Raw genomic sequence first — 24,616 nt, forward strand, 5'->3', positions numbered from 1 at the left:
AATTCCATTCCCTAAATCTCCTTTTAGCTTTTGATTACCTTGAATCAAAGTATCTTCTCAAACAATGAAGGGTAAAAATCAAGCCGCCAATATTCTGGCCACATCCTGACTTGAGGGCAGAATTTTGGGGCCAGAGTAATGTTGTCCTCTGTGTCACTGTAGCATGTCTAATTTTCACAATTGTCAACTGTTGAAGGAATTCACAGGTTTTCTTTAATTTTCCAAACAACATTTTATTATAAGCAAAGTATCCTATAAAGTGTATCAGTGGTTACAGCAATGTTTCTCATGATATTGGAATTTCTCCCATTTCCTGATCTTGTTGCATGAAAACTTGTCTGATTACAACTAGTTACATCCTTCAATGCTGTTTCTGTGTTTGAGAGTGTGTATAGTTGGTTTGGTAATGATTTGATGTATTACTTGACTAAATATTAATTATAAATGAGCTGTAAATTTAATGACTATTTCCAATATTTTAAAATGGTATTCTAAATTAAACATATTAAAGGATATTTTGTTTTAAATAGGTGTTCTGTTTGGTCAAGGACCTGGTATATCTGGTGCATCGAGCACCAAAGGAAATAACAGCAAGAATAACAATTCTCAGGGTACACCTAGCCTGCCTGTACCTCGCACACCTACCTCCTCATCATCACATACTTCAAACAACTCTTCACCATGAGGCTGCAGCTATAATAAAGCCAACTTCAGCATAGTGCATCACCGCCAACACTTTAAAGGAGTTCTCAGGCTTTTAGCTCTCAAGGAAAGTAACTTTTGATGACCAGAGGTTTCAGTTGAATGGCCAACAGTTAAGCATAATCCATACTCTGCTTATAAACTTTCTTGGGTCACTGAATGAGAACCAGGAGCAGCTTAAAAACTACTAATACCTCATAAATCTACTTAATCTTTAATTGAGATTTACCATTGGTTACATTTTTCTTTTCAGCCAAATTCAGCATTTAAAGAATATATATGTATTTCCATGATGTGCTATTTTAATTGAGATTTATAAGTGAATATTGATATTTTTTGAAGGAAAAGAAAATTTGAACTACATCTATGATATTGCTTCTTACATTTTGGTATGTTCAGTTACTGCCGAACAAGAAGGGGATAAGCTGTTTCAATGCTTATCCATTTATATTGATCATTCTTATACATGTAGCAATACACAGACTTTTACAGCTGTCCAGATATTTATTATATACAGTACTTTTAATATATTTTACTTAATTTCACAACACAAGACTCTAATACAGTGGAGCTATCATGAGATCATTTTTCTGACAAATGTAATTGGATCTTAAAGGAGCATTCCATTCTAATAAAAATCTGGACCATTGTACATAACAATTTGGGGTGGGTGTTTGGAAATGGTGAATTTTAAATGTTGCTCTTCAACAGTTTCGTTTAGTTCTAATATGATACGTTGCACAAAAATTCAAAGAGCACACATTTCTCTTTCATTTGCATTATTTTGAGTATCACTTCAGCAGTGCTGAGATGACAAATTCTTCATATATCACCCATTAAATTTCCTTGAAATGACAAAAGAACTAATTTGACATTTTTAGCTCTCACTTTTGGCTTGACATTCTGTAATATTAGTGTGTTCATTTTTAAAATTGGATTTTGATGAGGCAGGATAGAATTTTGCTTGCTGATCTCCCTATGTTTTGCAATGACAGTGAAGGGAAAATAATTTACTGTCTGCCATTGAATACATTTGATTTTTCTGAAACATGAATGTGATGGCTATTTTTAAAATATCTTACAACATTTTAAATAAGATATACATAACTTTGGTGTGAAACGTACCTTAGTTAAAGCATTAGATGACCATAGACATTATAATATTAGAAGTATATGATATCTATTGTCACAGAGGCTTTTTGCAGATTTTGATTTAATAGTTGGACCTAAAGTGTTCATGAATAGTTTTTGATTGCAAGGAAATGATCTTCTTTGAGCTCCACTGCATTCACTATAGTATTTAATGTGTCATTTGAAGTAAAACATTTTATATAGAATCAGCTTTGTGTTCATACTGTGAAAAATACACCTTTTTAGAGTGTAAACTGATGCATCACCGTTGAAACAGGTATTTTGGGAAAAACTATTATGCTTGAAGTTATATAGATCTACATTTATATCCATCTTTCATAGGACTGTAAGGTTGCTGTTACAATGAGACTGAAAACCTACCAAATGGAAATATATTCTTTGAGAGGATGCAGTTAACAACTTCACTTTTTTGAATTTGTAGATTTTCAGTTAAGTGCTGTTCCTCCACTGCCTCAAAGAAATTGTTCAATGAACAGCAAGGTTTCCTTTTTTCCTTAATTTCTAATTACACTATTGTTTATCAGTAGCCAAATGTGATGGTGTGCTGCCATCATCATGCCTTTAGTGTGACAGAGATATTATTATGTTGAAATTAATTTTGTAACATCACATTGAAATTAATGAAAAACAGATATTGCTGGAGACAATATGTTTACTTCTGGCAAATGTTATTGGCTTTTATTGACCATACTCAGTGAGTGGAGTGATTTGGGTAAAGTCAAAATTATAATTATTTGAAAACTGGCATCAACTTCTTGAGAACCATTTCCGGTTGAAACAATTAGAAAGTTAAGTAATTGGTTTCAACATTTGCTTTGAAGATAGAATTCTCTATTAAATTTTGCTTTATCACTCATAGTTTCCCACAATTTATAGAGGTAGTACTCCATTATCTTGTCCTACCTCTAATTATTAGAATTCAAAATATAACTTGCTTTTCTAAAATGCACTACAAGAAGGTCTTTTTGATGATGGTTATTTTGTGCCAACACTTCACATAATTTGGTTTAAATGAATTTGTGTTTTTTAAAAAAAGTAAATGGCTTTAGAATAACTGGCTGTTTTAAGGTTGCTGCATAATGTCAAAATGCTTAGACAAATGGTATCATCTGTGGCATTTAAGGTACAAGTAAAATTAATTCTACATGTGGAGTATGCATTTTAATTTTTCTTCTTTTGTCTATTTTCTCCCCATCCTCCCTCCTTCCAAAGGCCTTCTCCCTTGTTGAGTATGGTTAAATAGGTAACCAATGCCTGAGGCACCAATACATAGGCAGTATTGGCAGACTGTTGTATTGCAATACAACATTGTAGTGAAACCTGATTCAATCCAATCTGTAGACTTCTACTTTTCAGGAATTGATGGTTAACCATCAGTAATGTAAGTGCTGGTCAACCCCAACCTAGAAGGCCAAAGGCTGTTGTATTGAGGCGTTGTGACTGTACTATTTTGGGCTTTTATTTTCATTTTTTTAAAGAAAGCTGATATGTCTTGAGTCGTCTGTTTACAAGACTTTGACCTGCTTTGTAAAGAAAGTACTTGCATTTGTATTGCAGTTTCACATCCTCAGGTTGCCCCAGAGCACTTTATTGTCAATATTTTTTCTTGAAATATATTTACAGTTGTACAGTCAAATGCAACAGCTTACTTACACAAGATCTTGCAAACAGGGAAAACAAAATGGATGTGGATGTCACTGACAAAGCAAGTATTTATTTCCCAGGCCTAATTATCTTTGCATATTAATGGTGGTAGTCCACTTTCTTGACTAAAATGAAACGACTTGGTGGGCAATTTCAGAGGGCAGTTAAGAGTAACCATGTTGCAGGTCTGGAGTTGCAGATAGACCACACAGTAGAAGAGCAGATTCCCTTAGCTAACAGACATATTGTACCAGATAGATTTTTACAACAATATAGTTGCTTCCCCCCCCCACCGCCAAGTTTGTTTAATCACTTAATGTAAATTTCAAATGCTGTTAGATCATTAGTTCTGACCTTTGGATTTTTGTTCATTTTAATGGTACCGCTTTGCTACTGTATTACAATGAATTGCTCAGTGGTGGTTCTTGAAGAAAGAATGTTGGCTGGTACACTGAGAGAGAGCCTTACTGTTGAAATAGTGTTATGGAATTTTTAATTTGGAAAAGTAACCAGCATCTTCATTTAATAACACACCAATAAACAGCACTTCCAACGCTGCAGCATCTCTTTAGTACTGCACAGAAATGTCAGTTAAATTATTTGCTCAATTCCCAAAATAGGATTTGATCCCGATTCTTCTCATCATTTAACAATTCAGTATTTCAGTCAATATTTGTTTGCTTCCAGGTCCGATTTTGTAGCTAGATAATGTCAGATGTTTGTGAAAACAAGTGATTCTGAACATTGGGTGCAGTAGCATTGCTTAAATTGTGTGATCTTTAGAGTAGTTGTAAGATTTTCCATTATCATAAATGTTACCAGTCTTCTCTGAAAACACAGAACAGGTCATAATATGCAGCAAAAATGTTAGAATAGTTTATTTTCTGTAATATTTTCTCCAGATTTTCATAATTAAAGTAAGAATGCAGTTAAATCTATTGATGCTGTTGGTTCTGAGATGTAAAGATATGTTTTTACATAAATTCTGTCTTTTAACTGTGGCACTAAAACTAGTTAACAGAAAACTACCTCATTGTGCTTCTGAGATGATTAGATTCTATTTGGAAGTAAAAAGAATTCACTAAATGCATCGATACCAGGACTTGCCTGTCCTTGGGATCTTGACCTTTTTTACATTGTAACAAATAAGCCGGAAATAATCTATTAAATATGCAATTTCCTGTCCCTCCTAATAAAGCTTTGTAACTCTTAGCTTTCATTACTGTGATAAAATGATAATTTATGTTCAGAGATAATAGCACAAGGAGGTTATATTGGCTTTTAAAAAAAAATCAATAAGTTGTTGTAGTTGACCCAGTGACCTAAGCCTTTTGGGGGATGTGATGGAAACTCAATTGTTGCTGGCAAATGTAGTTCTTGCTTTTGTATGGTGACAAGCTGTGCCAGATTGATTTCTTTTTGTAATCTAGTGCTTGTTCAGCACATCAGAAATAGTGATAAATCAGTAGACTGAATTGTATCTCGATCTTTGCCTAGTTGTATTTGTAGTTAGCTGCACTTTTGACATCTTAGACCTAATTCTGCTATCAGGTGTAATAAATTACATAATCGCATAATTTGTAGCTCTGTCTTCACCTTTGGCGTTTAGAGAACTGTAGCTCTGACATTTTTTAGACATGATTCTGTTGTTGGGTTTTATAAGTTTTTAGTTCAATTATTCTAGTGAACAGAGTTTAATAACTGTCCAGTTTCTAGTTGGTGGCCAATTTTTCATGTTTGCCTCAACCTTTTGCTTAATAAGGCAACCTTTCTGATGTCTTTGTTGGATTATGTTTACTTTTTCCAGCATTTTAACTTACCCAAAACAAAAGACTTCATCTGCATATCCTTGAAGGTTTGTTGTAGTTCCTGTATGATAAATACAACAAGAAAATTTTCTGATTGCTCTATCTAATGAAATTTCTTTCTTTTGATTTTTCTAGAAATACTTATTTAGAGGAAACATTACTCATGTTTATGATAGTAACAGTAATTAGTGGAAATTTACATTGTCGGTAACTAGCTACTTGTGGACTGTATGCCTGAAAAGTGAAATACACAATTGACTCTGTGCCTTACATAAAAGATACCTCTTCCCTTTCTACAAGTATACTACCAATTAAGTGTTGAGAAACATCAGGAGGCTTCAGATTTTTGATTTGATGCTGTTTAAAAGTTTTAGGTGCAGACTTAGCCTCAAGTTCATTTTAAAAGCTAACAGCTATGAATTTTGAGCCCAAGAATAATTGCTGTTACTTTAAGAGCTTTAAACATGAAAGTGAATTAAATAGTGAGCTGTATTGTGATTAAATATATCTATTATTCAAGTAATGGAAAAGAAGTCTCAAAGGTGAGATTTAGGTAAATTGAGCTTGATAGCAGTGGAAGCTCAATTAAATTTGATTAATAAAGTATTGACTTCTGAATAATAGAGCTTCCCAAAATGAAGTAAGCTTTCAAGTTGTCCCTTTTTTGGTGAAAATGTGGTTACTCCAAATGGTTACAACTATTTTAATAACAACCGGTTATAAGCACTTCCATTTATACTCTTCTTTTCCTTTTGATATTTCACTATGTCCCAATGTGCCCTGCCCTGCATGTTCTTGGGACAGAGTTTATATTCTCTTTTAAGCATTCAAGAATTTAGTATGATATTAGAACTATGTTCTGATGTTCTACTGTAACTCTATGAAAAAAGTAAGCATCATGTCATTGACACCAGAAGTTTAATTCTGGCAGGGTGCCATTTGGGGCACAATTTGTTCTTGCTGACCCTGGACTTGGGATCAGAGAAATTCATACAATAATACTACCAAAAAAGGAGGAAGGAAATTTGTTTTTTGAAATGATTAGTGTATATATAGTTTTGAGAGTAAACTAAAGAAAAAGGTAAATTGTTGCACCACATAACTGGGTCATACTTCAAAGTAATTTATCAAAGTAAATCTTTGATTTTAGAAATGGAAGTATTGCTTGTATGTAAAGACTTAGCTTTTTGGAGCTACCTCATTAAAAATCTTCATTATGCAAATCTAGGCATCAAGAAACTTTGTCAGTTTAGTTGACTAATGTAAATGATATTGCAGGGCAATTCAGACCAGAATGGTTTCAGTTACCAGTACCTTTAACTTTTTTAAAAAAAACCTGTTGTTAGAAATGACATTTGAGGGATTAGCCTGGTTTTTAAAACACCCAGTTACTGCACTAGACCAAGAAGACTAATAGATCCATGTTTGTATTAAGTTGGCTGGTCTCAATTGGCACAGGGAGGGGATGCAACAATTCCATGAGCATGGGGTAGGGAGAAAAAACAGCAACAAAAATTTATGCTTAATATATGTATTTTGGTTAATTAAAGATATGATTGAGATGCTGAAGAGTTGCCAGTGCGTGTGGAACCATATCTCATCTCATCTCATCTCATCAAGAACATTGGGAGGAAAGAAAGTGGTTTGTTAGTTGCATTTATTTCTCCTCTACACATTTTAAAATGTGTAGTTACTTGCTTCAGGATTATTATTAATCAGTGTGCAACTCTAAACCCTGTAATTTGAGAGCTGTATGCACCAATCATAAGCTACTGCTTATTAGAATACACCAAGGCATAAAATTGCTTGTGTCAGATGGTCAGATGGAACAAGCATTGACCATTTTGGTAAACCAATGTACATTAGAGATTATAAAATGTGAGGCTGGATGAACACAGCAGGCCAAGCAGCATCTCAGGAGCACATTAGAGATTGACTGCTTTCCACATTTTAATTTGAATAGACAACTTCAGAATAATTGCTCCAGCTTTAAAATAATACAAGTGATTGATTTCAGACTTCTCCAAGCACTGTTTTAATTTACACTCTTTAGGTCATCACAGACAGCACTGGAATTATAATTAATTAAATATAGTTGCATAACACGTTTGAAATGTCTCACTAAATATACTTTTTTATTGGAAGTATTTTGCTTTTATTTAAAAGTCCTTTCCTGCTTTCAAAATATGAACTGTATTAGTTTTTAATTGATTTCTAAATTAGTTCCCTCTATGTTTGATAAATTTGGGCAAAACCAATAACCTTAGCAAATATCAAAATTGCATTGCAAATAATCAACATTTTAAAAAATCTCCTTAGACTTTAGATGCATAATTGTCTTGTTAATGGTTTTATAAAACAGTAATTTGTGCCAGTAATTGTAATTTCTCCTCCCCAAAGTCAGCACAAGATTAGCTTATTTGTCTTTTTCACTTAAGTGCTCATAACACCCAATGCATTGGGATCCTGAATCCTGCACACTTTTTTTGACTGGAAGTTGTTGAACAGAGACTGATAGAAGTTAAAGCATCAATGTTCCTTTTTATAATTTGTACATTGTCCAGTCGAATTAAGTGGTTTTAAAATAGGCATAATTTTTCAAGAGAACATGACAAGGTAATTTTATAATCCATATTTTTTGAATGGAATCATGACTTTGTCTTACAGATTTAAGGTTACACTTGATATTGCGCAGTAATGGGTGAATTAAATATTACTTACTTGCAGATCTGTGCAATATTAAAGGAGGTTGTTCTGGTCAGGGTATCTGTTTAAAGGAACATTTTACTTGGACAAATTAAATATTAATTTACACTTCCAGCCTTTTATGAATATTTTTGGTAGTAAAGTTATGCTCTGATTGTAACATTTGTTTCCCTAAAATTTCCAATAGGCAAAATATCAGTGTGCTGTAGGTCAAAAATTCAATTTGGAATCCGTAGTCAATTTGTTTATATCAGTAAATTTGGTACCAACATCATGAAATGCAAAACTAATGTAATGATATAAAGCAAATACCAATGAACAAATACATTGTCATTTAGGTAGGTTATAGCCTGATTTATATTGGCAATATAACGAGTTACTTTACAAATGGAAAAAGTCCTCTTAAAGCTCAACTCAATGGTCCAGGCACCCTAACTTGGCTTTTTCTTGCTTTATTTATAATACTATATTGATTGTTATTACAAGCCTCTGAATATACATGAATTCTAACTTATTTCTGTTTGAAATCTATTTTTAATATTGAATGCTGATTAATATACCTCACCAAAAATATGATTTTACCAAACAGTTGCAGTTATTTTCTGTTAAATAACCATTATGTTAAATTAACTTTGCTTTTCATTTATTGTGCTTATAATGATGGTTCTTAAAGGCTTAAAATATTGGCAGTGAATTGTTGAAAGCTGTTACAAGATTTTAGCAAAGGTATTTCAGGGATAGTAGAGGCAGCATCACTTCAGTTTCAATTGGCATTAGAAAGTGCTAAAGACAAGAATTAGATGGAGAAAATTTAATTAAAGTGCAGAACTGGAGTTACATTCATTGCATTCGGCTTATGGTTAATCATGTAGATTCAAAATTAGTTTAGTCAACTGATTTTTGATGAGTGTCCAGTCTTAGGTGGACTTGAACATATTTGTAAAAGCCAACATTAACTATTCTAAGAATTAAAAAAAATTTAAACCCATTAGCAATGATTACTACCCACTAATGAGAACAATAAAGATTTTTTTAACAAATCTGTGTACTGTCATTCTGAAATAAACCATAAAAAGCTAGAAATACAAAGGTCCATCAAAGACCAGTTAATATGCTTTCAATTGGGGTGGAGTCAGAGAAGGGGCTTAATGTGGAACCTTAAGGTGGAATTCTATGTTTCCAGAGGAGTTGAAGTAGGAAGTCACAAGCACATTTTGTTAAGTTAGGAAGTTGCATAAATTTCCCAACATTTTCCTGCTTCCAACTGAATTAAGTGCTGGGTGAGGAAACTCCATGGCTGGCCTTCCTATCTTGTTACTAATTTGAGATGCTTGTAGCCAGTTGAGGACCACTTAACAGCCTCAGCCTGACACTGCTGGGATTCAACCAGCAACAAACAGCCTTGCCTATAAGTATCCCTCCCAGACTATAAAGTGCAAGCTGCTTGTTGTTGTCACTGTTGGGAGGTTGTGTGGTGTGGGGCTGGTTAAAAGCTCACAATGCCTGATTGAGAGCAGGGAATTCCTACAGTCCTCTCCCCATAACACTCCCCTACAAATCACCTTTCTTTGCCCTGGGGTGTTGATCTTTAGGTTGCATTCTGAACAGCAGCCATGTCTTTCACTATGGTGTGCAGAGTGATTGGATTGCCAGCAAGTCCTTCAGTAAAAACTTCTATCCCCTTAGAACCTTATTCCAAGTGAAGACCCACTGTTGTACTCTCAACTGCCTGATAAGCAGAAGAGAAGGTGGGCCTTACGTTTGAGAGAGGGTATTGTTTCTTTAGCTAAACGTGTGGGACTTCTGCCAAACCACCTTTGCACGCGTGCTCGTGTGTGTGTGTGTGTGTGTATGTATATACAGATTGTGTATTGCCAGTGTTTTTTCAAATTTCCTCTCTTTATCCATTTCCATGGGTAGGGTATGTATAAACTTCAGATGTATTGTCAGGATTGTTTATAATATGTTGACACAAGTCCACATATGATTTTATATTCTACTTTAAACAACAAATTAATAAATGCCCAGAGATAGTAAGAACTGCACATGCTGGAGTCTGAGATCAGAGTGTGGAGCTGGAGAAACACAGCAGGCCAGGCAGCATCAGAGGAGCAGGAAAGCTGATGTTTCAGGTTGGGACTCGTCTTGTCAACATCATGCCAACTTTCCTGTCCCTCTGATGCTGCCTGGCCTGCTGTGTTCCTCCAGCTCCACACTGTGTTCTCTCTTAATAAATGCCTAGTTGCCCATAAAAATTACCTTTAGCCAATCCCCATCTTTGGACATGTAGGATTTTTGGAAATCTGACTACGTCTAAACAAGGTCTTTTGAAGCGACTTCCATCAAACTATGTTTGAAATATTTATATGTACTGTAAAGGAATTTTCCATCTAAAGTGTAATCAAATCATGTGTGAAATGTTTTAATTGCTATCCAAATATAAATCCAATTTGCTGGAATGGTTTCTTGCACTCTGTGAAGGAATGCCATTAATCTAATTTGAATGATGTCTTAGAAGTTTATGATTGTAATCATTAGGGTCAAGTATTAAAAATATTGTTTTTGATTTTAATTTTTCCATTTGTAGTGTTCTATGAAAATTCTATCATCTGCTATAAATTTCTTTTTAAGAATAAGGTTTGCTGTATACCAAAGACTTAAATGAACACACTTTAAAGAAAGCAAAAGCACTATGGAACGTACTGCTTTGATATTGTCAACTTGTCCTTGCTATGTACAGGCTAATAATTATGCTGTGCTGTTAGAATTAGAATTAATAATGACTAATAAATATATACTTTTGTCTCAATGTGCTGTTTACAATCTAGTACTGTGTATTAGAGGCTAGATTGTGATTCTCAGGGGTTTTGAAAACATTAACTACTGTGTATCTTCCAGTGATTGTAGAAATCAAATATTTACTCTTAACTATTGTGAAAACCTATGTTACCTCGTACTTTTTTTTCATATTTTACCTTATTTGTGGGAGTCTCGTTGAGCAATTGACTAGGAAAATGAGAATGCCAGTAATCAAGATAAAATTCACTCAGCTTTGAAACTGGTTTTAAAAGAATTAGAGTAAATACATTTCCAATTGAGTTCAGATAAAAGGTCATTGACCTAAAACTTTAATGCTTTTTTTTCTCCACGGATGTTACCAGATTTGCTGAATAATTCCACTATTTTTCAACCTTAATAAAAAAATGAGTCAGTTCCATTCTAAAAATGTAAATTGAGGAATGACAAAAAATGGGACCTATTCATGTCGATCTTTTGGTTCCCTGTGATGAAGACGTGAAAAAGAAATTAAAAATAAGCTTCCACAAATAAAGCTTCTGGGATGTCTTTGTTCGAGGATAGTTTATTTGGCTTTTATTTTATATGTTGACAAATATTGAATTTTGTGTACATCTTTTAAAATGTCATTTATGTCACAAAATGTCATCTAATCGGTTACAACAGGAAAATATACTTCTCAACTCAGGAAAACCACTTCACCTTATGCAAAACTTTAACTATAAAAATGTGATTTATCCCTTACCTCCATCTCTGTTTTGTGTTCATCTTTCTCAATTGTACTGGTGTCATGTGACTGGTCACTAATGGTTTACATTTTATAACAACAAGTTGTATTTAACCATCTGTACATTTAAAGGAATAAAAATTAAAACATAAGATTTGATGATATTGAAATAAACTAGAAGTTCTGCCTTCTTCCCCCCCAATTTCACCCTTTGCTTATTTGTATAAATGTGTTCTAGTGTTCCACAACAAAGCATTGTAGATGTTGACAATCTGAAGTAGCCGGTCTCAGTATTAAACTTTATGATAAATGTGTTCTGGACCATGCACCCAATATATTTTACCACAGCTTTATTTAAAAAAAGTTTTTTATTGGAGGTGATATGGGCATAGAATATGATAACATTATTGTGATAACTGTTTTCATGAGACCATTATTGTCTGCTGCTATGCAAGTGGATATCTTGCTATGGCTTTTCTGTTTTCCAGTTAAGCCGCCTGACAAAACATGGGCAAATATACTTTGTAACAGATACACATCAACACATGAAACTCCATTTTAAGTGATATGTTCATTTTTTTTTCTTCTCAGTGATTGGCAAGAGAATCATAAAATGGTTACAGCACAGAACAAGGCGTTTTACTTCTGGATCTCTAAAGGGGCAGTTCACCTTATGTCATTTCCTTGCCTGTTTCCAGTAGCCCTGTATTTTTTTTCCTTTTCAGATATTGATCTAATTCCCTTTTGAAAGCCTCAGTTGTTTCTGCCTCCATCCCATTGTTGAGCACTTTCCATTGCAGATCCCAGACACTCAAGTGAATACATTTTCCCTCATTTTGCCAATGCTTCCTTTGCCAATTAGCTCTGAATTTGCTCCCTGTAGTTCATATCCTTCCACCAATGTAAACAGTTTCCACATATCAATTTGTTCTGATCTTTTGTGATTTGAGAATAAGGCAAACTTTTTTCCAAGGAAAATGTCTCAACCTATCCAGTGTTTGTAAGTACCAATTTTTAAAAAGTTCTGAAACCGCTTGCATGACGCCTTTTTGTGCCATTTTAAATACCTTGTATCTTTCTGCAGGATTATAGTTGTGGTTGGGCAGGCGTTATATGCAAATTCCTTCCTTTTCTTGTTTATACTCCCTTTTGATAAATTACAGGGTGACATACCCTTTATTAACCACTTTAAGTCTCTCCTTACCATGTTCAGTTATTTATGCAAGTTTAGGGCTAGGTCCCTCTACTGTTGCACAACCTTTAGATTTGAGCTATGAGTTGGATCAAAGGGTCTTTTTCCATGCTTATGACTGTCATGCCCACAACTTTCCTCCTCAACAGTATTGTTGGTGTAGCTACACCAAATGGACTGCAGTGGTTCAAGAAGGAAGCTTGCTGCCACTTCCTCAAGGACAACTAGGGATGGTTAATAAACGCTGGCACAGCTAGGGATGTCCTCATCCTGTAAGTGAATGAACAAAAAAAAATTGCTTGTTTATCTTTAAAGTGAACTCGTGCTAGAATGCAATATGACCTCTATCAACCACATAATGAGCAAGCTGGATAGGGTCTAGAAATTTCCAGTGGACCAAGTTACATAACACTTGTGGAGTTTCACATCTATAATTTTGCCAATGGGATAGTGAGGGCACAGATCTTCCTTTTTCCAAACCTGAACTGATATCAAAGGGAGAATCATCAATCCTTGTTTTATAATCCTTGAAGTGGTGTTAGTAGCCCCATATTTATTTATATCCTATGTACACAATGGCTTCAGCCGGAGACATCAAAGGTGCCTCTTTAGGTTGTGAAACTGTTTCATCCACGAACCCTGTAACATGACCAAAACTTTTATTATCTTTGAATAACTTTTAATTATACAGTTCTGAGCCCTTATCTGACTGGTTTGATGGTTAAAAGCAGAGGTCCAGAAGCAGCTACAGGCTCAGTTAAAGTTGCCTTTGTGTATCAACCTGTTGTCAAGCTTGACCTCCGTGAAGGATACTGTATTTTCCTGAAAACTTAACTTAACTAATTCCAGTCTAGAAGGATCAGTCTACAGAAAGAATCTTCACTGGACATTAATTTACTGGACATTAATTTACTGGACTCTTAATTCGTGTGACTTAATGCCCATTTTTAACGTTATTTATAATGGTTGTTTTCCCCCTTGTTCTTCCTCTAATGCCTGTGAATGTGTGTGTGTGTTGATAAATATTTTTCTCCCCACTTTGTTTTAACCCTAAACTGTTTTCCATGAGTTACTTATAAATTGGACTTCACAAACTAGGTTTGGGGAAACACCATTTATGATTTCAAAATGGAAATTTTTTTTAATTTAAAAAAAGTTCTGCTTATGGATGGAAATGACCAGCAAATAATTGAATACATCTGTCTGGTTTCTTCATGACATCTCTTTAGTTTCTATGTCAGTATTCTTTCTACCAAAATGAGTAACTTTAAATTTGTTACAGAAAAGTTTGATCTGTCATTTATCTGATCTTCCCACCGAACTTGTCTGTGTTCTTTTGAAATTGTACAGTAATCTCCTAGTGATTCATAATGCTTCCAAACTTAATATCATCGGTAAATTTTGAAATCATGCCAGGTACAAGTTTTTAATGAATATCAAAAACAGCAATGGTCTTAACACTAATCCCTGGGAAATTTCACTGTTAACTTTCCTCCAGTCTACAACTCTGTTTCCTGTCACACACCTAATTTTGTATCCATGTTGTTACAGTGCCATTTGTTACTGAGCTGTAGTTCTGCAGTGCATTGTTTTTTTTATTCTGAAATAATGTACACATCAACGCCGTTGCCCACATCAACCTTGTTTGTAGCTGAGCAAGTTAGTGAACATCATTTGCCCTTAAGAAATCCATGCTGACTTTTCTTAAGTAAATTCCATTTCCTCAAGTGGTTAACTTTTTTGTTTCAAATTACCATTTCTAAACCTCTATGGTGGGGAAGCTTTAAGCTGACTGATTTTGTGAATACTGAGCTTATCTTTACAACCCTTTTGATGCAACGGTATAATGTTTATAACTGACTCTGAAAACTTAAGGAAGATTGGCCGTAATTTTCCAATGTCACTGCAGTCAGAGATCTACGGATTTGTACTGTTGAATGTACAAGTCAGCCATTAAACAACTGTGGTCTCTGGTTAAGAATTTAATGCCTCAATGATTCTAAAGACCATTTAGCAGTTTAATCTTTATGTCCCCTGTCTGTATGCAAATAAATCTCCCTTTTAAACTGATGATTGATGTTTGTGTGCATGTTTAGTGTGTTCTTATGTTTTTAACACTTTTGGACTTCCATTTTTATTTTAGCCACCAATTTCTCTTCATATTTTTTCATTTGCTTTTTCAGTTCTTTGAACATGGAAGATGCAACCTTATTTACAATTTGCATGATCCACAACTTATTTGTCATAAAGCATACTTTTTCTGCTTCATCTTCTTTTATCATCCTGCAACCACAGCCTGTTGTTTTGTTAGAGATTTGTTTGAGAATATTACAATTTACCTGGACTAAACATTATTTCTAGTCTATTGAAAGTGGCTTTCTAGCATTTTATTTATTCTTACTCTGGAGTTGGCCACATTTGTCCAGGGACCGCCACTGAAAACTGCCATATCTTTTTGGGAGGCACTTTTACAGAAGCAGTAGATAAAGAGAGGGTAAGGCTGAGGGCCTTCACTTATGCTGTAGGAGCAGAAGTGGAGCTGCAGGTGCCACCTCTACTTAGCTGCTTGGTAGAAATCTTCAAGAAAATTCCAAGAGTGACATCATAGGAAAACCAAGTGCTTTGGTTGATGAGAAGCTGCTGATGGAAATGCGTTTGTCGAATTAAGACTAGAAAAATGTATCATTTATAATGAAGTAGTTAAGGTTAAGTCAAGTGAAAGTCAAATAAAGTAAACCAAACTAAAATAAAGTTATAGGAAATAAAGTTACTAGTTACGTTAAACTCAACCCAGGGCTAACATCTATTTTCAGTGTTACGGAATGGCAGGTCAGGTGGGCCAAGTGGAGTGTATCTCCTGCAGTATTGGAGAATTCATGATCCAGTGAAGGGTGTGGAAGAGCATGCTAGGAGTAGCACCAGGCATACATAAAAACGAGGTCAACCTGATGGGAGTTATGAACCAGGCCTACATGCATGCCAAATACCATAGCAAGTAATAGAGCTAAGCATTTCCATAACCAATGAATGAAATCTACCACATCCAGTCACGAATGGTGACTGGTGGTAAATTAGCTCACTGGAGTATGAGGTTCTACTAGTATCCCCATCCTCAATAGCAGGGGGTTAGGGAGAGACCAGCACAAGTGTAAAAGCATTCCTACTAGTCTTCACCTAGAAGTGCCAAGTGGATGGCCCATCTCAAACTCCTCCAGAGGTCCCCTGCATCACAGATGCAAGTCTTCAGTCAATTCAATCTGTGATAACAAGAAATGGCTGGAGGTGCTGGATCCTGCAAAGACTAATGCCCCTGACAATATTCCAATAGTACTCCTGAAGGCTTTGTTGCAGAATTTGCTGAGCCTCTCATCAAACTGTTGCAATACAACTATAACAATGGCATCCACCCCAACTATGTAGAAATTTTGCCCAGGTATGTATAATATATAAAAAAGATAAATTCAATCTGGCCAGTAGCCACCACATCAGCCTATTCTCAACACCTTTGATCATTGACTGATGATACACAGTGGTTTACAGCCACACTTGCTTCGCAGTTTGCTCACTGGCACTCAGTTCCTGACCTCATTTACAGCCTTAGTTAAAATGTGTGCAAAATAACTGGACGTGAAATTGTTCATTTTGGGAGAGAGAACTAAAGAACAGGGTATTAGTTAAATGTAGAAAAACGGCTGTAAAGAGACTGAGATTTTGTACAAAACAGAGAAAACTAGTACATTGGTGCAGCTAATGGAATATTTGCCCTTATTTTCAGGGAACTAGAGTGGGAGGACAGGAAAGTCTTACTACAATTGTACAAGCTGCTGGTGAGTTTTGGTCCTCTTATTTAAAGCAAGATGTCATTTCATTGGAGGCAGTTCACAGCAAGTTTAGTGGAATGATACTTGGTATGGTGGGATTTTCTTATGAGCAAAGACCTGGACTTTTACTCAATGGAGCTTAGAATAGAGGTGATCTCATGAAAACATATATAGAGTACTTAAGGGACTTGACAGGGTAAAAGTAGAGAGCGTGTTTTTCCTTGTAGGAGAGTCAAGGATCAGAGGGCATAGTTTGAGTAAATTTGTTGCTGAAATGAGGTGGAATTCGGTCTCTGAAGGTTGAGAGTCTTTGAAACTCTGCCACAGAGGATTGTATGGGCAAAATCCTTGTGTATATTTAAGGCTGAGATATATTCTTGGAAAAGTTCAGCAGGCAGCATCTGTGGACAGAAATCAGAAATAACATTTTGGATCTTGTGACCCTTCCTCAGAACTCATAGTAGCTCGGAAAAAGTTTTTTTTGTGTAGAAAATAGGGTGGGAGAGGGATGCAGTATAAGGAACAAATCATAGGTGGGGATAGAGCCCAAAGAAAGAGATTGAGAAAAATGGGCAGATAAATGACTGGATTACGATCAGCCTGGAGAGTGAATAGCTACAAATGGGAACAGTTTGTGTAATAGAACATGTGATAACAAGATCGTGTGTGTTGGGTTTGGGGTAAAGACATGGGAGAAGGTGCCTCAAGCCCTAAAATTGTTGAACTTGATGTTGAGTCCAGAAGCTTAAAGAGTTCCCTAGTGGAAGAAGAGGTCCTGTTCTTCCAGCTTGTGCTGAGCTTCAATGGAGCACTGCAGCAAGCCTGAGACACAGACGGTGGCCAGGGAACGAGGTGGCGCATTGATCAGAAACATAACTGGTTTTGGCGCGTGAAAATGTTGTTACAAGAGCAGGTAAAAGCCTAGAAATATTATGGTAAGTAACTCACCTGACTCCAGCTACAACAGGATGCATAAGTCTTTGGAAATGTGGTTGGAGATCACTCAACATTGATATAACCCATGTGGTGTAACAAAGATGGATATTTCTGTAGCTTTTGATGTTAGTGGTGCAAGTGAGTACCTCTCCAACAAACCAATTTTGCAAGGTAATGAGATACTACCAGAACTTTAGATACAATTCTCAAACTGAGGAATTGGTTAGAAATTTTTTTTAAATACTTCCTTTATTTTTCTATAGTCTATGCGGAATCTGGTTGATTGATTCTGCTGACAAATCAACATGATTGAGGAAATACACCTACTTTGGCTGGGTTCAATTTAAGTGGTTTTCCAACATATATTGAATTCCACTTTCCCTCTGAGTTCATTTTCCTGAACTCAACTGAATCTCCTATACATCATTTCTAGCTAACATTGTGTGCCTGGTTGTATCATTGCAGATTTCCTTATGTTTCTAGATCTTCCTGTTATCTTTTCTGTAAATATGAGAGCACAGTGTCTAACTGCCCCAATACTTTTGTTTACTTATTCTCCTGATTGAAATGCTCTAATTGTTAAATGTTTGTCCACCCACTCTTTCACTTCTGCTTGTGATATTTTAAAAATGTCTTCCACGACTTTATATGATCCTGCAATCTATTTCGAAACATGCACACATAATTCAACACTGGAGGGTTCATCTTTTTGTCTTAGGACTGTTTTGTTAATCAATTTTAATGCATCTTTTGTTGGAAATGGAAATTTCCTTTAAAACGGAACTATTTTGGTACACCATATTTAGTATTTGCTGTGTAACATGAAATCTCATTTAACTGTTAGTGTGGTAACCAGCCTTCTCCAAGCATGAAACAAATCTCTAACAAATGAAAACAAAGGAAAAATCATAAGGGTCACTGAGGTTATGATGTTCCATTGAACTGACGTCAAAGATCTGACAGGCACAAATTACCATATTATCAATGCTGCATTTAGAAGAATAGAATGTTTTGACGTTAAAAGGATTGCAAACTAGTCTTTGATGGAGCTGGGCAAAGGGACAGTAGTCATCCTGATGTCAGCCTGTGGTCATTGGCTGAAAAGGGGAATTGATACAGTATAGATAACGAGACCCCATAATAAGGTATATTAACAGGAGTAAGTGAAATGTGAAAAAAGAGAGGGGCCACAAGATTGCAGCATACCTTTTCAAAGACCAGGAGTTTTACTGAAGAACAAAGACTGTTACCATCAAAAACTCTAAAATGTCAGGGATGAACACACCATCATTCCAAATTGTAAAAGTCCATAGCCTCTTTCTCCATTCTACAGAATGGCTTCAGAATTGGAAAAGTGTTCTCATTTCTTACCCTTTATATATTTCCTTTATTTGTTGAATTAACTAATGTTTCATACTCTGCTTCGTAGCAAACACATTAAACTATCTAAAAATTGCTTCCAAATGGTTGACTGCTTCTATTTGATAACTGTGGTAATGAACCCCCAATATCTAACACTCTTATCTCATAGCCATAGATGAATTTGAATGGATTAAAACATTTATTTGGGCAATTTCTGGTTGCAAATACTAAGAAGGCTCATCCTTTGTCCCAGTCTGTGTGTATTTGTTACAATAGCCTTTAGACATTGTTTTAAAAGCCTAATGGTATCTCTGAAAGGCTCCCTGTGTTTGTGGGTGATGGATGGTAGATATCAAGATAACAAAGTGTGGAGTTGGATGAACACAGCAGGCCAAGCAGGGTCGAGGCCTGAAACGTCTGCATTTGTGCTCCTAAGATGCTGCTTGGCCTGCTGTGTTCATCCAGCTCCACACTTTGTTATCTTGTATTCTCCAGCATCTGTAGTTTCCATTATCTCTGGTAGATATCAACTGTTTTATTGCTGGATTGCTCATTCTGTCCTGAAAAATATTAGATGTTGGGCTAAAACTTAGTGTCACACTTCACTGGGCTAGTACACTGGAAATCAAGCTCTGCTATTCTCAGAGTCATCACAGAAGTTACTTTAGTAAAAAAAAAAATGCAAGATCCCTAAACTACTTGATTTCCTGTGATAATGGGAACTGCAGATGCTAGAGAATCCAAGATAACAAAGTGTGGAGCTGGATGAACACAGCAGGCCAAGCAGCATCTCAGAAGCACAAAAGCTGATGTTTTGGGCCTAGACCCTTCATCGGAGAGGGTTCTGGAATATTTAGGGAGAGAGGGGGAGGCGGGCTGAAGATGGAGAGAAAAGAAGATAGATGGAGAGGAGCATATAGGTAGGAAGGGGATAGATTAGTCCAGGGAAGACTGACAGGTCAAGGAAGTGGGATGAGGTTAGTAGGTAGGAAATGGAGGTGCGGCTTGAGGTGGGAGGAAGGGATGGGTGAGAGGAAGAACAGGTTAGGGAGGCGGAGACAGGCTGGGCTGGTTTTGGGATGCAGTGAGGTGAGGGGACGAGCTGGGCTGGTTTTGTGATGCATGTCCATCATGGGCCTCCTGCAGTGCCACAATGATGCCACCCGAAGGTTGCAGGAACAGCAACTCATATTCCGCTTGGGAACCCTGCAGCCCAATAGTATCAATGTGGACTTCACAACCTTCAAAATCTCCCCTTCCCCCAAACTAAACTGAACAAGCTGTACAAATTCTAAATCTAAACTGCTTATAAATCTCCATTACACTGAAAGACTGACAAACATAAACAGAGATGGGGGCTAGCGAACCTATTGACAGAGGGAAAATAGTTCTGTAGTTTTTGTTCACTCGCTCTATTGGATTGGTTCTTGCTGATCTGAAGGTTTGTCCTGGAGCCTCCTTTTCTGAATGCTTCCACTGGTTGGCAAGAGGCAAAAGGTGGCTATAGCACTCATGAAGGTTTCTTTACTTGTCTATTTAAGGTTGCAAATTGCAGCATCTGTTGAAGGAAAGATAAGATGGCTGTCTTCGAGTTTAATGTGACTTACTGTAGAAGACTGAAAGAGGTTTTGGCTCTGCAGACATGTATTTCTCATCATGTCTGACTTGGTTTTTCTCTGTCTTATTTGCTGCCCAAGCTCTTCAGCTACTTGACAATTGTGACGATGCTATCACTTTTTTGTCCAGGGTTTTTTGAAAAGCAGGTGTAAAGGCAGGGGTGTTGAACCAGCTACTGATAGCTTAAGTAAACAATTTAGGAGTCTCTTTCAGTTTTATTTTTAAAGAAGTTGGAACAATGGAAGTAGCTTGAATGGGAGTGGCCAGTTTTCACAGACCAGGCTTTCTAGTTTCTTTTTAGCCTTAGCAGTCAGAAGCTGTTTGGGGAGTCAGAAGAGTTGGAAGCTTCGGTGAATGATTCCTAGCTGCTACTTTGTCTGAAATATTCTCTTGATGTTGTTTTTCCCCCGGGATTGGAGAAGTGCATTAAAGAATCTATGTCTGAATTTACCATTTTGCCAATGAGTGTTTATGAGAGATTACTATATTGGAACAGCTAATTAGTAATAGGTACTACATCTATTATTCAGCTAGGTTTTCCAATAGTTAAGTTATTCTAAATTCTGCTTTCCTTTGTATTTTAACTATAGTGTTTAAATAAACTGTGTTTTGCTTAACGTTGAGTAACCAGTTGCATCGCATCTAGAACATGCTCTTCACATCTACCTTTTAAACTAAGAAAAAGTTAGAGTCTAGGCAACCTTCTTATATTTTGAAGGGGTCTAGGTGACAACACAACCAATCACATGATAGTTGGCAGGCAGCAGGTCTTTGTCGTTGTTCTCCACATTCTGTTTAATTATGCTTTGGCTTTCATCGAACTCTGGAGGGAAAGCTGGATCCATTTCCAGCAAAAGAGTTTGTATAGCTCCTGTATCCCTCAGTATAGTTATGAGTTTAGTGGTTTATTAGAGGAAAAAAGAAGTCATCTTCTCTTGCCAAAAATCTTTTCATAGTTCCCATCTATTCACCTCACCTGCATTCATGACAGTTTTTATCTCTGGTTTCTTGGCTATTATATTAAACTACAATTTGATCTATGTATTTTTTCTTTTGAGTTGTCTTTACACTCACTCTTTATAAATTCCAAAATGTCCCATACTTTCCTCCCAACTTTAAGCATTCTAACAACTTTATCACAATGGAAATTCTGAGGTTGATTTCGCCCCCCACCCTTACCACCTTCCTTTCTGATCCGAGGAATGGGTCTTTGTGCATTCTAAGCTGTCCACTTTTTACTCTGGTTATTTGCCTTCATTTCAGTCTCCCATGCTGTATCCTTCACTGGTTTATGGTGGTAGAAAAATGGCTTAATTTTATGTTTAAGCTCAGGATTGCGAGCCATTACTTCTGCCTGTCTAACAGTTGCAAGCTTCTTGTCATCTACATGTGTTCTCACCAGACAAGGCAATGAATTTTAAATTTTTCTAAGAAAAAGATCTGACAGCTTTATATGTGGTTTCAATTCCTAGTGTTTGTATCTACAAATTACTTTGTTTAACCCTTTCAAATTTAATGTAAGTTTGCCCAGGCTGTTTCCTTAAGTCTTGCTTCAAGAATAGCCTGCTTTTGAATATCATTATCCTTAAAAACCTCCTCTGACAATATAGCACAATTTAAAGTGCTGTACTTGTCATGGGCAATGTCCAGTGTTCCTTTTGGCCACTGGTCCTTTTCTTATGGTTTGCTATTTTTTCAAATAATGTTAAGTATGCCTTCACATTCTTTTCCTCAAATATTGGTTGGCACTGTACAAACTTCAACATTTCCTTACTAGACTTTAGATTATGAGTGATTTTTCTATCACAGTTGCATCAACATTTGACATCTTTGTTTTAACACTGCATTGTTTTGTTTATATTCATGCGTTCTTTTCAACAACTGAGTATGCAGAGAGAGCTAACTTGCAGAGAAATCATGAATGAGAACAGCTACCTGGAGATTTTCTGTTATTCTTCACATAGGAGGTGAGAGAGGGATTCAGGTGCTTTTTATTTTTGCATGCCAGGAGCTTGTCTTCTATTATCTACCTTTTAGGAGTTTAGGCAGTTGTCCAAGAGCCAGTCAAGTGATTGTTACTATGCTGAGCCCTCCTGAGCCTGCAACAATTGGTCAATTGAGAAACCAATCAAACAACTGTATCTGGCAAAACTGCTCTGAAGCAAGAAACCCATCACACAGACACATAGACTAGCATCCTTCCTACTGCTTGAATAAGGCAACATTGTAGGTACAACATTCAATGAGTTCCAGTGATTCATTGTTTAAAATGTAAAACAATCTTCCCCCTGTTTCCTTACTTTAATGCAATACCTTTTCCCATTTATTAGTGCACAGTCCAAAAAAGTGGTTTTTCCAAATGTAATGATCGTTATATTTTATTTCCTTTGTTTATTTTTGGAGTGTGAACTAAAAAGAAAGATATTGCTTTAAACTGAGGATACTGTGTAAAGAGATATCTGTAGTTCTTAAAAAAAAATCATGTTTACTGGAGCATAGTTTGCAATGTTCATTTCCCATGGAACAACAAGAGAAAAGTAGACACCACAGAGCTAATGGGTCTGAACTAAGGGAAAACTGTTTGACAAACAAAGTTCTGACTGGTTCCTGACCAAGTGACTATGGCTTGCGTTGAGGCATTGCACCAAAACTACAAACAGAAAACATTAAAAAATTGTCTCTCTCTTTTGTGGAGGCTCTGGAAAGGGGAACTTCGGATAGTTTGACTAAATATTTCCACATTTGTGATGATTCCATAATAATGAAGTTTGATTTTTAGTGCACTATACCAGTAAGTCATGACACAAGGGACAAATGGAAGTAAGTGGGAATTATTTAATTGTCATTACAGAACCATAACTTCATGGTTTCTGGTTCTGGGACCTGAGTATTTAAGGATATTCAATGTTTAGGGAAGGCAGTCAAAGAAAATGAGGTTCAGCTATGGTGATGATAACGGATGGGATTGATACGTTAGCAAAGGAGGATTCTACATTTGAAGAACAGCTTGTGGAATCTGGGCAAAGCTAAGAAATAACAAGGAGTAACAGACAATTATATTGTTTACAGCAATGATGCATGCCTTCAAGGCAAAAACTGAAAAAAGAGCAGTCAATCATGGCTAACAAATGAAGTTTAAAAATTGCACACAATTAAAAACCTGACAAAGTTGCTAAAATAGTTATAAATCTGAGGATTGGGATATTTTACAATACAACAAAGGAGGACCACTAAACTGATCAGGAAAGGAAGAATAAGTATGATTGCAATTGAGCAAAAATTCTAAGAATGAACTATAAACTATTCTATAGGTACATAAAAAGGAAATATTTGACAAGGATGAATGTAGGTCCATTTCAGGCACAGGCAGGAGAACTTATAATGGAGTGCGGGGAAATGGCACAGAAGCTAACTGATTACTTTGTCTTTGTTTCCACCTGAGGAATAACATGAAATCTCCCAGAAGTAGAGATCCATGTGACAAGATAGAATGAGAAGACATAGGAAATCATTATTAGTAAGAAGTTTGAACTGGATAAATTAATGGGACAGAAGGTTCATAAATTCTCATGATCTGAATTTCTACATACCAGAGTGCTGAAGGAGGTGGCTACAGAGATATTGATGCCTTGGTGATCATCTTCCAAAATTAAACAGGTTTTGGAATGATTCGTGCAGATTGGAAACTAGCAAATATTACTCCACATTATAATATTTCCTAGTTTGTGGGTGATAAAAAGCTAAGCAGGAATATGTTTATCAGGCAGATGTGAAGTGGCTTCAAGAGGATTTAGACAGGTTTAGAACATATAGATCAGTACAGCACAGTACAGGCCCTTCGGCCCACAATGTTATCCAACTATGATCAAATCACCCTGCATATCGTACATTTTACTTTCCACCATGTGCCTATCCAAGAGTTGCTCAAAAGTCTCTAAAGTATTTGACTCTACTACCACTGCTGGCACGCCTACCGCTCTGTGTAAAGAACCTATCTTTGACATCTCCCCAGTACCTTCCTCCAATCACTTTATAATTACGCCCCCTCATAACAGTAATTTCTGCCCTGGGAAAAAGTCTCCATCCATTCTATCTATTGTCTCTCATCATCATCTACACCTCTATCAAGTCATTCTCATCCTTCTTCGCTCCA

At 36.1% G+C, this 24,616-nt stretch overlaps 1 protein-coding gene across 2 annotated transcripts in view; it reads left to right on the forward strand.

Moving 5' to 3' along the window:
• The window catches only part of arid3a (AT-rich interactive domain 3A), an 80,256-nt gene extending 68,519 nt beyond the window's left edge, over positions 1-11,737 (forward strand). For both annotated transcript variants that reach the window (XM_059638491.1, XM_059638492.1), the window contains exon 7: positions 531-11,737. In XM_059638491.1, the coding sequence (XP_059494474.1) occupies positions 531-685 (155 nt within the window). In that variant the 3' untranslated portion in view covers positions 686-11,737. The remainder of the gene's footprint in view (positions 1-530) is intronic.
• Positions 11,738-24,616: the final 12,879 nt, after the last annotated feature.

Source organism: Stegostoma tigrinum, chromosome 30, assembly GCF_030684315.1.
Source record: "Stegostoma tigrinum isolate sSteTig4 chromosome 30, sSteTig4.hap1, whole genome shotgun sequence".
Classification (NCBI taxonomy): domain Eukaryota; kingdom Metazoa; phylum Chordata; class Chondrichthyes; order Orectolobiformes; family Stegostomatidae; genus Stegostoma; species Stegostoma tigrinum.